This window comes from Centroberyx gerrardi, chromosome 12 (genome assembly GCF_048128805.1).
Source record: "Centroberyx gerrardi isolate f3 chromosome 12, fCenGer3.hap1.cur.20231027, whole genome shotgun sequence".
Lineage (NCBI taxonomy): Eukaryota > Metazoa > Chordata > Actinopteri > Beryciformes > Berycidae > Centroberyx > Centroberyx gerrardi.
This window is the reverse complement of record NC_136008.1, coordinates 18,765,208-18,777,605: the sequence shown is the minus strand read 5'-3', so window position 1 is coordinate 18,777,605 and position 12,398 is coordinate 18,765,208. Positions and strand designations below refer to the sequence as shown.

At 43.7% G+C, this 12,398-nt stretch overlaps 1 protein-coding gene across 1 annotated transcript; it reads left to right on the top strand.

The window, feature by feature from the left end:
- The first annotated feature begins 3,083 nt into the window (after positions 1-3,083).
- zhx1 (zinc fingers and homeoboxes 1) lies at positions 3,084-12,101 on the top strand. The gene is made up of 7 exons (XM_071904983.2): positions 3,084-3,288; positions 3,602-4,068; positions 5,714-5,917; positions 6,739-6,954; positions 7,814-7,978; positions 8,404-9,639; positions 10,068-12,101. Exons 1-7 carry the CDS (start codon positions 3,084-3,086, stop codon positions 10,362-10,364), a joined length of 2,790 nt encoding a protein of 929 aa, XP_071761084.1. The 3' UTR covers positions 10,365-12,101.
- The last annotated feature ends 297 nt before the right edge of the window (positions 12,102-12,398 follow it).

Below are 12,398 nucleotides of genomic sequence, written 5' to 3'. Positions count from 1 at the left end.
AGTTGACCCCTTCCTCCATCCCCACTCATTACTCCCCTGGGTGCTCTCACCTGTGCAGCGCAAATGAGTCCCATGTCAGTCTCCCACCCATAGCTTCTGCTTCATCATCTAGTGTTAAATTTATATCAAATAGTTTTACGCATTTGGGATACAGTCACCCTGTCTTGAATTTATTAGCTGCTGGCAAAGCATACATTTACTACAGGTAACTTATAAAGTTTACACCCAAATAATATCCTTCCAAAAAATAGCTATAATATTCCTTTGGGAACTTAAATTGTGTGTCTGGTACTAAATAGTAATTTTATTGTATTTTTTCATAGTGGTATTACTATAGGATGGTATATTTTTAACCTATAGCTGCAGTTTTTATAGTATTTTTTTCATAGTGGTATTACTATAGGATGGTATATTTTTAACCTATAGCTGCAGTTTTTATAGTATTTTGTTCATAGCGGTATTACTATAGGATGGTATATTTTTAAGTTATATAAGTTTAGTTCTTTTTCGTACTGGTATTAATAGAAGAGTATTTGCATAGCGCTTTGCAGTAAAAACAAAAATCAAGGCATAATGGAAACAAACATAAATTAAATATGAATAAAGAAAAGGATAAAAACAGCACACAAAAGAAAGGATGAGTTGTAGTGATGGAAAGTGTGCTGGTGTTGTCCTCAAGTAGCTTGTAATGCTGTGTCCTACTGAACGCAGCCCGAGATGACAGGTCATGTAAGGACGTTTTGGCAACCAGCCGGGGCGGTAAACGAAGAGATTTATGGCCCCGTTTGCACGCCGTTTAATACCACATTTCTTACCGGACGGCGAATATCTATCTACCTAATGAATAACACATTATAGATGTAAAACATTGTACATTTTGTCAAGTTTCCATAATTTTAACAGCACCGAGAGTCGCCGAGGAATGACGTCAGGACGTATCACATTGAATGATGACGCCGTTTGATCATTAAAAAAAAAAAATCTGCCGTTAAAAAATATCAGAGAATTAGGTCAGCAAACCAACACAGTATCAACGGACCTGCTATGAATGTAATTGTCGTGCTTTTTGTTTGGATAAGTTTACAAAGGCGTGATTGTGGCTGAAAATACCTGTTTCCAACGGAGGGAGATGTCCGGTGTTTTCAGCATCTGCAGACAGAAGCTGTAGACCCGAGTCTCGTCGATTCCGTCTGTCTGCCTGCCTCCCTCCGCTGGTTTTTGGGAGACCCGCAAGCCGAAATACTGCAGTCCCGGCCGGTTTGGGGTTGAACGGTTAGCCGGGGGCGGGAGAGACAGCGACAGATACCGACAGATAGAGGCTGAAGGCTGCTCTGCCGAGACCCAGGAAATTACTCTTCGTCTCGGCAGCCCGGTAGCAACACTGTGCACATTTCAGTAGTTACAGTAAGTTTACCACCAGACATGATCAATAATAATGACTGGCCCAGCTAACCGGCTAGTTAGCCCACCTCACACACTGGCTAGATGCTGTATTGCTAAGTTAGGCGTCCTTGTGTGGTCTTTTATTGCTTTTGTGTAGTAATGAATTAGCTCACACCTCAGAATTATTTAACTGCTAATGCAAATTGTCTCATGCTGGCAGTACAGTAATAGCATACTGTATGCAGTTACACAGTATTATTTTTAAAACCGGTTTTGCTAGCAGTCACATCTTTAATCGCAGTCATGAAAAGTTGGTCTCAAAGTTATTGCAGTCATGTCTAAGAAGTAGGCATAACATTTGGTGTAACACCTGTATCACAGTGAATGATGTGATGGTAAATAAGATGGTGGGTAAACCATGACCTTTAGCCAGTGATCACTAGAAGAAACAACCACAAATACACACAAAAATCAGGCTTATTGTCAGAAAAGCATCAATTTATGCTGTTTTTTTCTGAATAGATCATGTCCTCCAGTTACTTGAATCAGTTTGATGTTAATTACTATGATGTATACTATTAATTAAGGTCCTAAATTCCTCCTATGTCAGCCTAATAATGTGGGTAAACTCAATACCATGAATACATAGGCTGGTAAATAGAGTTGAGGTGGGTTTACCCTCCACTACATCCCTGCTCACTGTGTATAATGGGGGAATAAGACATGCATAAAGTTACATTGGTCACTGATGTTGGTATCGAATGTAAATCTTAGAAAACCACAAATTGCACTTGAAATTTGTTTATAGGCCCGCATGGATCATGCTTTTTGTCAGCCATCATAAACAGTTACCAGTCAAATCACACTACACTTCCTCTCCCTGAGCACTTTGATTCAATGAAATTTCAGTGTTCACTCCGTAGCAGTTTGTGTAGGCATAGGCTGGCATAGGCTACATTTTAATACACAACACAATATCAATCTGGTGGTTTTTGGTTATATACTCCAACATGCATTGAATTCCAGAGATATTGCATATATGTATGTGTGTGTGTGTGTGTGTGTGTGTGCATTATTGCTTAGTATACAATATTATGGTTATAAGTTTTATAATGCATTCAAATTGTGCTTTAAATGTGCTTAGGATGAGTCAAAATGTCTTATGGGAAAGTAAAACAATACCTGTGTGTGTTTACAAATGAAACATTTAAGAGAGACCATCCCAGTTGAACTACTAAAGATCCTTACTTCATCTGCATTTATGTCAGTGATATGCAGAGTCCTTGTGTTTTCAATTTTGCCATTTTTAATATTGTTGTTTGCTGACTTTGTCTCCCACATGTAGCAACTTTTTCTTGACCTTGCAGCAAGGCAAACTATTGATAATGTCTTGTTATGCCAAAAATACACCAGCGGCACCAGTGGGAAAACTTGTCTAGAGCTGAGGTTTTGGTGATGGAAAGTTTTTATACTACACTTTTATACTATATTTTATACTATACTACACTTACTGTTAATTCTTTGTAAGATTAAATAAATATATCACACTTTATCCATATTTGCTTTGTTTCTTACACCAGAAATACATCAATTAAGGACTCGAGCATGTGAACCCAACCGCCCAAGACTCGTGAGCCTCGGCACTTCGGTCACAGATCCCCCCCGACGCTGAGTAGAAGTTAACAGAGTTTGGTTCCAGGATGTCGAGCCGCCGGAAATCGACCACGCCTTGCATGGTGCTGCCCTCTGATGTGGTGGAGCAGGAGGAGGTGGAGGAGGGGACGGAGAGGACGAGGGAGGCAGAGGCGGAGGAGGAGGGGAAGATGAAGGAGGGAGCGGAGGAGGGTCCGACAGCAGAGGAGCTTGGTGAGGCGGTCGTGGTGGTCCCCACCCCTCCAGACACGGGTGAGAGTCCCACGAGCCGCGTTTTCACCATTCTTGTCTGTAAAGTTAGCACCGAGGGGACGGGTATGAAAGCATCACCGTCCCCTGCGAGACTAATACATCTTCCTACTGAGCAGTCTGCATTCCAGTTGCAGTTATATATTGTTTTGATCCGTCAATCATTGCACCATCATTGTATATTGCACATTAGACAATATCTTTTGAGCATCACTGAAATATACACTCTCCTTGTACTCAAATGTACTATAGATCTGAATGAACTGGAAAGGAATAGAAAATCTCTGTCAAAATAAAAGCTGTGTTGCTGTTACAGACGAGCCCAGTCTCCCCACTGTGGAAGACAGCGTTGTCCTCCGTACCTCGCTGAAACGCAGCGCCGCAAACCCTCTGGAGGATCCGAGCAGCGACCAGCCGACCCCGGAACAACTGTGCGACGCCCCCGAGGAGGGAGGGGAAGACCCCGCCGCTGTGGCCGCCATCTCCCTCAGCAAGACCCCCATCATGAGGATGAAGAGCAAATCCGAACCCAAGAGGATAGCCGTGTCCCTGAAATCGGCAGACGAGGCGGCGGAGGGTTTCGGGGGAGGCGGCGAGGGGGAGGAGGGAGGAGAGCAGGAGCCCATCGAGGCGCCTCTGGGGCCCATGACGCCCGTGGAGATGTTGCTCCACGACTCCATGAAGTTAGGAGGCGGCGGTTTGCTGGTCAACCTGCCCTCCTCCGAGCAGCAGAAGAAATCGTCCATGCTCAACCCCACGGTCCTGCCTGCCGGCCTGGCACAGGTACAGAGCTAAGATGAGAAACTAAATTATACAAGGGTTTAGTGAACTATTTCATATTTAATGGGTTTTTTTTCTCTCATTACTACATAAGATTGTCTTACAAGACTTGGAAATCATTTGCTATAGCTTTCACTGTCTGTCCAGACCCAACATCATCGTCGTCATATCTCTTTGTTGGCCAACCATTTCGTATGTGAAACTCTGGTTTTGACTAACTTTGGTATGACAGTGGTTTAGTGGAGAACACGCACTTACACATACAAACACGAAAGGCACTTACACGAAAAGCAAAAGATTCGTTTAGTGACTGCAGTGATGAGAATACTTTGGCTTTTGTAAAGGTCTGGCTGTATTAATGAACCATATTCAGGAGGATGAACGCCACCAAAGAGATTTTGAGGCGGTACTATAGTTGCACCAAAATTTAAAGGTGCCATATTATTCCGTTTTCGTGATTTTGTGTTCAAATGCTGCAAACTTGCCGGATTGTTTAGTGATGGGAGCCAATCAAGACCAAGTCCAGTTGTGATGCGTTAAACATCTTTGATCCTATATGTATATAAGTAGAGGAAATTTTGAATTATAATATGGGACCTTTAATTGGAAGTGAGAGGTTTCATGTCAAGAAGGTGCATGGTGACACACACTGTGATGTCGGAGCACTAGCTTTTATACTGAACAGGGAATGCCATATTTGGTCAGGTTCTGAGCTGGCTTGTTTTTTATTCACGTACTACTGGCACAAGATTGTAAACTGTGTATGTAGGCTGAGGGAAGATCAAGAGAGAGTAGCTTACATGTTGACTGCATGTGTGTTATGTGTATATAGGGCTGTGTTTATGTGACCCATGTAAATCGAGGCTAAGTCAGGGATAGGTGCAATTGTGTGAATCATCCTGCTGACTGGGAGGAACAGTTGAGTAAAACTTACAAATTATATGACAGACACAAGCACAAAAATGAATGATGTTGATTAAGGTTGATGGTATGAAAATAAGGGTGATATATTCTGAGTTTGTGGTAGATAGGCTGGCAGTAGGAGGTAGGTTCATCAAGAGTAAGTGGACCTCTGACCTTTCTGTGTCCTTTTAATTGTGCTTCTGTTAGTGAATCCACAAGTTCTTGATTGTGTGTGTTTGTGTGTGTGTGTGTGTGTGTGTGTGTGTGTGTGTGTGTGTGTGTGTGTGTGTGTGTACATGCAGCACAACAAATTAAAATTTTAAAGGCTCAAAATTCTTGTTTTTGTATTATATTTTATATTACATTCTATTCCCCCTTTGTTATTCTTTTTATTAGTATTATTATTAGTAGTAGTACTTATAGTAGTAGTAGTAGTAGTAGTAATAGTACTAGTAGTAGTAGTAGTAGTAGTAGGAAGGAATAATAATAATTTGATGCTTTATTGATCCCCATAGGGAAAATTTGTCTTTTCACTTAACTCTCTCCACAGGGAGGTCAGAGGTCAGGCTCAGCTACAGAGCAGCACCTGTGGAGCTGGTAGGGACTTGGTGTCTTGCTCAAGGACACTTCAGCAGGATGGATGCTTGCCAAATGGGGGGCTTGGTCCCGGGTTGTATGCGTAGTAGTAGTTGTAGCCCTGGTTTCTGTTTACCTCCCTCCCTCTCTTCCTGTTCCTCTGTCCCAGGTGCTGTCGGCTCTCCAGGCCCAGCAGAGTGCAGCAGCAGCGCAGCCCCAGCTCCTGATTCCCCTCAGCAGCATCCCCTCCTACAGCGCAGCCATGGACACCAACCCTCTGCTGGGCAGCACATATAAGAAGTTTCCTTACCCCTCCATGGCCGAGATCGCCAGCCTGGCTGCACAGACCCAGTTCACAGAGGAGCAGATCAAGGTAGATAAAAGTTGTCTGATTTATCAGCAGATATATTTACCTTTCCGTTTGTTAGCAAGATACCTCAAAAAGTTACAAACGGGTTTGGCTGAAATTTTGTGGACAGGTAGCCCTTGGCCCAAGGATCAGTTCATCAGGTTTTGGTGGTGATTCGGATCTGGGATTTCCACCATTAGATGATTATTGTTTTTAAGGCACAACTGCTAGGCTGTGTTCATGCGCTGGTGGGAAGGTCCAACATCTGGGACTTCCAAGTCGGCTGCTAAACAGCATTGCATTCATGTGCTATTTTATCAGAAAATCAAACCCAGAAGGTAAACATAAACAAACAAAACTGTTACGGAGGCTGCAGCTTTGCAAGTTGGAGAATTGTCCAGCGTTTATGGAGGTTTGTGCTCTACAGAGTGTCTTCTAGTTATTATTAGTAGTAGTGCTGTTAGTAGCAGTACTACATATATATATATATGTGCATGTGTGTATGTGTAATACTACTAATAATGTGCGTGATAGTAGTGTGTATATATAATGTGTACAATACATATATACAAAAATGCAATACATACAATACATTTCTACATAGTTCTTCTATGTAGTTTACTTTATTTACTCAAACACATGTTGTTGTTACGCGATCTTATTTCAAAGACTGATTTCCATTGTGGTTTTTGATAATTTTGTGACAAAAGACTGTGGCTCTACTCAATATACCAAGTAAAAAATAACCTCATTCTGAAGCAGGCAGCCTGAAGCCTATATTTTGAACCTTTACCTACTTTTGTACAGGATACAATGAAAGGTGCTTTCTCTGTATCTATCTCCAGGTGTGGTTCTCAGCCCAGCGGCTGAAGCACGGCGTCAGCTGGACTCCAGAGGAAGTGGAGGAGGCCAGGAGGAAGCAGTTTAACGGCACGGTGCACACGGTGCCTCAGACCATCACTGTCATACCTGCTCACCACCTGTCAGCAGCCGCCAACGGCCTACAGTCCATCCTTCAGACCTGCCAGATAGTGGGCCAGCCCGGCCTGGTGTTCACACAGGTAGGTAAGGGAAGAATATGTGCTATATTTGACGAGACTCGTCTCGGCTTTAACTTGCCTTGTTTTGACCTGACTTGACACCTGAACTTTGATTTGACTTTGATTTGACCTGATCTAGTCTAGATCTTATTTGACTTGACTTGGTTTGACTTTGCTTCAAACTGCTTGATTCCTGCTTGCAGTGTGTCACCTTGCCTCAAATATGACGATCGTTGGGCAACATATATGATGGTGCACCTGCAGCTGAAATGGGCAATAATGCCTTCATTCTGGATATGAACTGGTATCGAGGACAAAATAAAACATGTATAACATAATTGGCTATAAGGGACAAAAGTAAGTATTATTGAAAAATACTGTTGTTGACAATATTATGTGTGTGTCATGTCTAAGGTTACATGCCTCCCCACCTCTTATTGCTTTTTTGTAGTGTGATTCTCTATTCCTACTCTATTTCTTTCAGCTCATAAGTGCGTAGCTTTTTTTCATGTTCACAGAAAGGTCTCTAGTTTATTATCCATCCACTGTGTGGACATTTTAGTCTTTATTCATGCAGTCAATTTGTTGTTGTTGGTGTCTCGCTGGGCTCTTTTTTTTTTTACACATCAGAGGAGAGGAAACTGAATCTTGCCCTGGGTGGCAGGTGCAAGAAAGCATGCTTCCACTCACCCAAGCACATAAAAACATTGCAGCATGAATCATTTGGGGATCTACCACGCCCAAAACCTATTTTGGGTCCCCGTCCATAGGTAAAGGGCTTTAGAATGAGAACTATAATCCCTTTAATCAGCAATGAATTTGCATCTAATTTGTCTCAGCTACACATATCCATTGTTCCTGGTTTTCTGTCTCTGTGTAGGTCGGCCCAGGTGGCAACCTTCCAGTGACCAGTCCCATCACCCTGACTGTGGCAGGGCTGCCCAGCCAGTCCCAGAGCTCCAAGGGAGCTTCCTGCCAGCCCACCCCAGGGAACAGTGAGCTGAAACGGGCCACTACTGTCCAGCCACCCTCCCTTTCTCCACAGGTGGGAACTCCACCAAATTGAAAGCACACAGTGCTGCCTTTTAGACAAATTCTTGTCTGTTTTTGTGGCTCTGAACTCCACTGTGACATTGTTGTGGCTTGGCCACAGAGTGGTCAAGCCAACCATTTCCTAAAAGAGCTTTCAGGCTATTTCTCCAGACTGTCAGGCAGCAGGTTGTCAGGCAGCAGGTTGTTGGGTGATAGAATGATTTTCCCACATGATGGCTGTAGAAGTAGAATGTTTTTTTTTTTTATTCAATAGTATCTTGTGCACATTTAAGCTTAAAAAAAATCACAGGTCCCATCTGCAGCCATTTTGCCTCACTCCTAGTAAGTATTTGGTTCCTCTGGATGCAAAGTGACGCCAATGATATCAATCTGTAAAACCCTTTGTCTAATCTATAACTCTCCCCTCTTCCTCCTCAGGAGAACTCGGCCCTCAGCGCTGACACGTTCAGTATGCGGCCTAAAAAGTCCAAAGAGCAGTTGGCAGAGCTCAAAGCCAGCTACCTGAAAAACCACTTTGCCAGCGACGCAGAAATCGCCCGGTTGATGAAGCTCACCAACCTGACAAAGGGAGAGATCAAGAAGTGGTTCAGTGACACCAGATACAACCAGCGCAACTCGAAGAACAGCCACGTCATCGTCTTCCACGACGGGGGGGGAGGGGGCAGAGGGAGCGGTGGCTGCAGTAGCAGCAGCAACGCCACCATCGTCATCGACTCGAGCGACGAGACCCCCACATCTCCCCATCCTCCACGCACGCCTCCCGTGAAGGAGAAGGAGACGCGGCCCAAAACATGGAACCCATTCCCAGACTTCACCCTGCAGAAGTTTAAGGAGAAGACACCGGAGCAGCTGGTGGTACTGGAGGAGAGTTTTGAGAAGAACAGCACCCCGTCAGATGAAGAACTGAGTCGACTGAGGACAGAGACCAAACTGACGCGGAGGGAGATCGATGCCTGGTTCACCGAGAGACGCAAGACGCCAGCTGCCTCCTCCTCCGATTCTACCGAGGCAGGAAGGACGGAGACAGAGGGAGGAAAAGGAGGAGAAGGTGGAGGATCAGGGGGAGTGAGCTCTTCTTCTCCTTCTGCCTCCTCTTCTCGGAGAGGTAGCCAAACTCCCCCTGGCGGCCGCAGTAAGCAGCTGCCTGCGTCCAGCAGCGGCAGCAAAGACATAAAAGATAAAAGTAAAAAGTCTCCCGAGCAGCTCCATGTTCTGAAGAGTGCCTTTGTGCGGACCCAGTGGCCCACAGCAGAAGAGTATGACCGGCTGGCAGAGGAGAGCGGCCTCCCTAGGTCCTACATTGTCAACTGGTTTGGAGACTCACGCTACTCCTGGAAGAATGGTAACCTGAAGTGGTTCTTCCAGTACCAGAGCGGCGGCGGCGCCGAGGGGCTGAATGGCGGAGGAGGCAATAAGACGGGCAGCGGCAACAGTCGGAAGAGGCGTGTCCGAAACCGTGGCTGGGGACGGTCCCGAACCAGGAAGCAGCCGAAGAGGTCTGCCTCCTCCAGCGCAGAGGCCGAACGGTCTCCCCCGTCAAGGAAATTCAAGGGTGGGCGGGAAATCCTGAAGGAGTACTACCTGAAGCACCACTTCCTCAATGAGCAAGATCTGGACGAGCTCGTCGGCAAGAGCAACATGAGCTATGAACAGGTAATGCAATGGTATTTTGTGGGGCTGCACAATTAATAAAAAAAAGTCCAAATTCAATTTCCAAATCGCATGAGGCTGCAATTATTTTATCAGAGTAGTGGACTGCTAAATATGGTATTCCAATTTCTGGCCTATAAATGAAATGCACAATTGCAAAAAAAAATGTCATTGTATCCAAACAGAACAAATCTTAGGCAACAACATCTCAGCGTTTCATTAAAAATGTTTCTTGTTTGCTGAAAAGTCCAAAATATTGAAAAATCTGTGTAAATTGCAATTAATATCGCAACTGCAATAGTCAGCAAAATAATCACAATATGATTATTTGTCAATATCATGCAGCTCTAGTATTTATTGGGATGTGAGATGTGAGTGTTACAGTTTTCCTCGGAGCTGTCAAGTTAAGATATTTCTCTCCCCCTGGAAAGGTGAGGGAGTGGTTTGCCGAGGTCCAGCGACGGCTGGACATGGGCTCAGATCCCTTTCTGGAGCCGGCTGCTGGGAGGATGGAGGGAGAGGAAGCAGGAGAGGAGGAGGGAGAGGAGACGCAGGCAGAAGCGGCGATGGCCACTGAGGAGCAGAGCACCACAGCGGCGGGAGATGAGGATGAGGAGGATGATGATGAGGAAGAGGATGAGGAAGATGACGTTGACGATTCTGATGACAGCGAGGTTTGGGAACCGTCACGCAGTGTCAGGAAATCCCTGTCAGGTTCTGAGGACTAGTGGTGGAGGGAAACTGGGGTCTGTTCAACACGGTGAAACGTTACAGAATGTTACAAATAGAAATATAATCAGTAGTGGAAGTACTAAGACGGTGAGCTAAAGTTAGTCTTTTTTTGTCATTGATTTGCATGTGTATTCATTTGTAACATGAATTCACCATACTGTCAAAATAAATGTGAATAACTTTTACATGAGGATAACAGATGGACTATTAGCTTTAGCTCACTGTCACAATAGTTCTGCTATTGACTGTATGTAAGGTATAACAGATAAGAGTCATTGTAAGGAAAGAGTTCCTACCAAACCAAGCAAACATTGAGCAGCACACCGAACTTTGATAAAACAGTAAAAAAAAAAACACCCCAGTTAGACCATATTTCATCACCAGAATATTATGAAAGAGGACCATCTTTAAAATCACTGGAGGCTGGAATAGACCTAGTTTCCTTGTATAAGAATAACTGAGAAGCTGCCTGGCAGCTGAAATTGTTCCAGGAAATTGAGATACAGCCCCTCTTTTATAAGCAATTGTTGAATGCAGACTATTAAGTAGAGATTTTAGGAGGAGTTTGCAGTTTACATGTCCACCACCCCCCTTGTTAAAATTGCACTCATTGCTTGTTGGAAATGGCAGGATAAGGCAGATTGATTCACTCAGTGATGCTGCTTTCTCCAGTTTGACTCTCTAATATCTCTAATAGCCTCCAACATTATGAACGTTTCACCCCTGGTTTCAAACTACCAGCACAGACAGACTAAAAATATGAGTATCTGTGGTGTTTTTAAGGGTGCTTCGGTGCTTATAGATCTCACAGCAAGACGTTTCAGCTGCATGACGTCCCCAGTGAAAACACACAGTGCTCACCTTGTTCACTTCTAGCATACATCTATTTGTGGAGCTGGTTGATTTTACTGTTAACTATTGTTATCCTTTTGCTAACACCTGTGTAGTACGCCCCAAGGACCACATGTTAATCAGTGCTGAAAGTCACATGGGCCTAAGAAGTTGATTGACTTGGCATAGATTGATAATGTTGGTCCTTTGAAGTGTTACTGGCCTAAGAGATGAGACAAAGTACCTTAATGTTGAATGAATGCCAAGAAAGAATATACTCTTTAAAATAATGCTTTTAAATAACGCAGGATGTGTACTCAAAAGTCTTCCCTTTATTATAGCTAATTGTTATATTATTATTATTATTATAGAATTTTTTTAAATGAAAACCTACAGATCTGTTGAAAAATGACACAATATGTGTTAAATATGCATTGCCATTAACATTTTTTCAACACATTTTTCACCTTCCACATGTCGGAGGACACATCCTGTGCTATTATGACCTTTTTAAAGGGTTTTATGTAGATTCAGACAATGCGAGAGACTGTTGTGCCAAAGTTAAATTAGTGAATGTGTGTCGTCTTCTTCTAAGTTGTGAAGAGTTACAGCTGAGGCAGAGGCACAGTGTGTGAACTGAATAATGGCCACTGTGAGGCAGACCTCTGAGTCCTCTGTTTATCGAAATACTTCACAGCAGTGTTTCTCACACAACTTTATTTCGGTGGGCCTTTGAAACTGGATTTTAAAAGTCTCCGCTGAAACCAATGCTAACAAAGTCTTGTTTCACAGGGTTTTCCCTAAACCATGAAACTGCGAGCAACAGCTGCAGCAGCGCTGTAAATTTAGAGTTAGTCCACAACTCATCACACTGACAGGAGTGCAATTTGATATTGTGAACAGCACCCTAACCTCACCAGCACCTTGCCTTGAGGTTCGGGCTCAGTGGAACATATTGCCGCTCTTGTCAGAATTAGGCCTGTAAATCATTTTGGGTCTTGACCCATACTTTAAGAAGCACTGTTTTACAGTATTTCAAATAGTATTTTGACTCAAGTCTGCAGTGAAGAGCAAAAAGTGAAGCACCTAAACTAAAATAACCATGCACTTTGTCCACTTCTGTATGTAGTGGAATAAATCCTGATTAGGCACCTTAATCTCTTATGATACCATGAAATGGCTCCGAGAGACCAAATCTG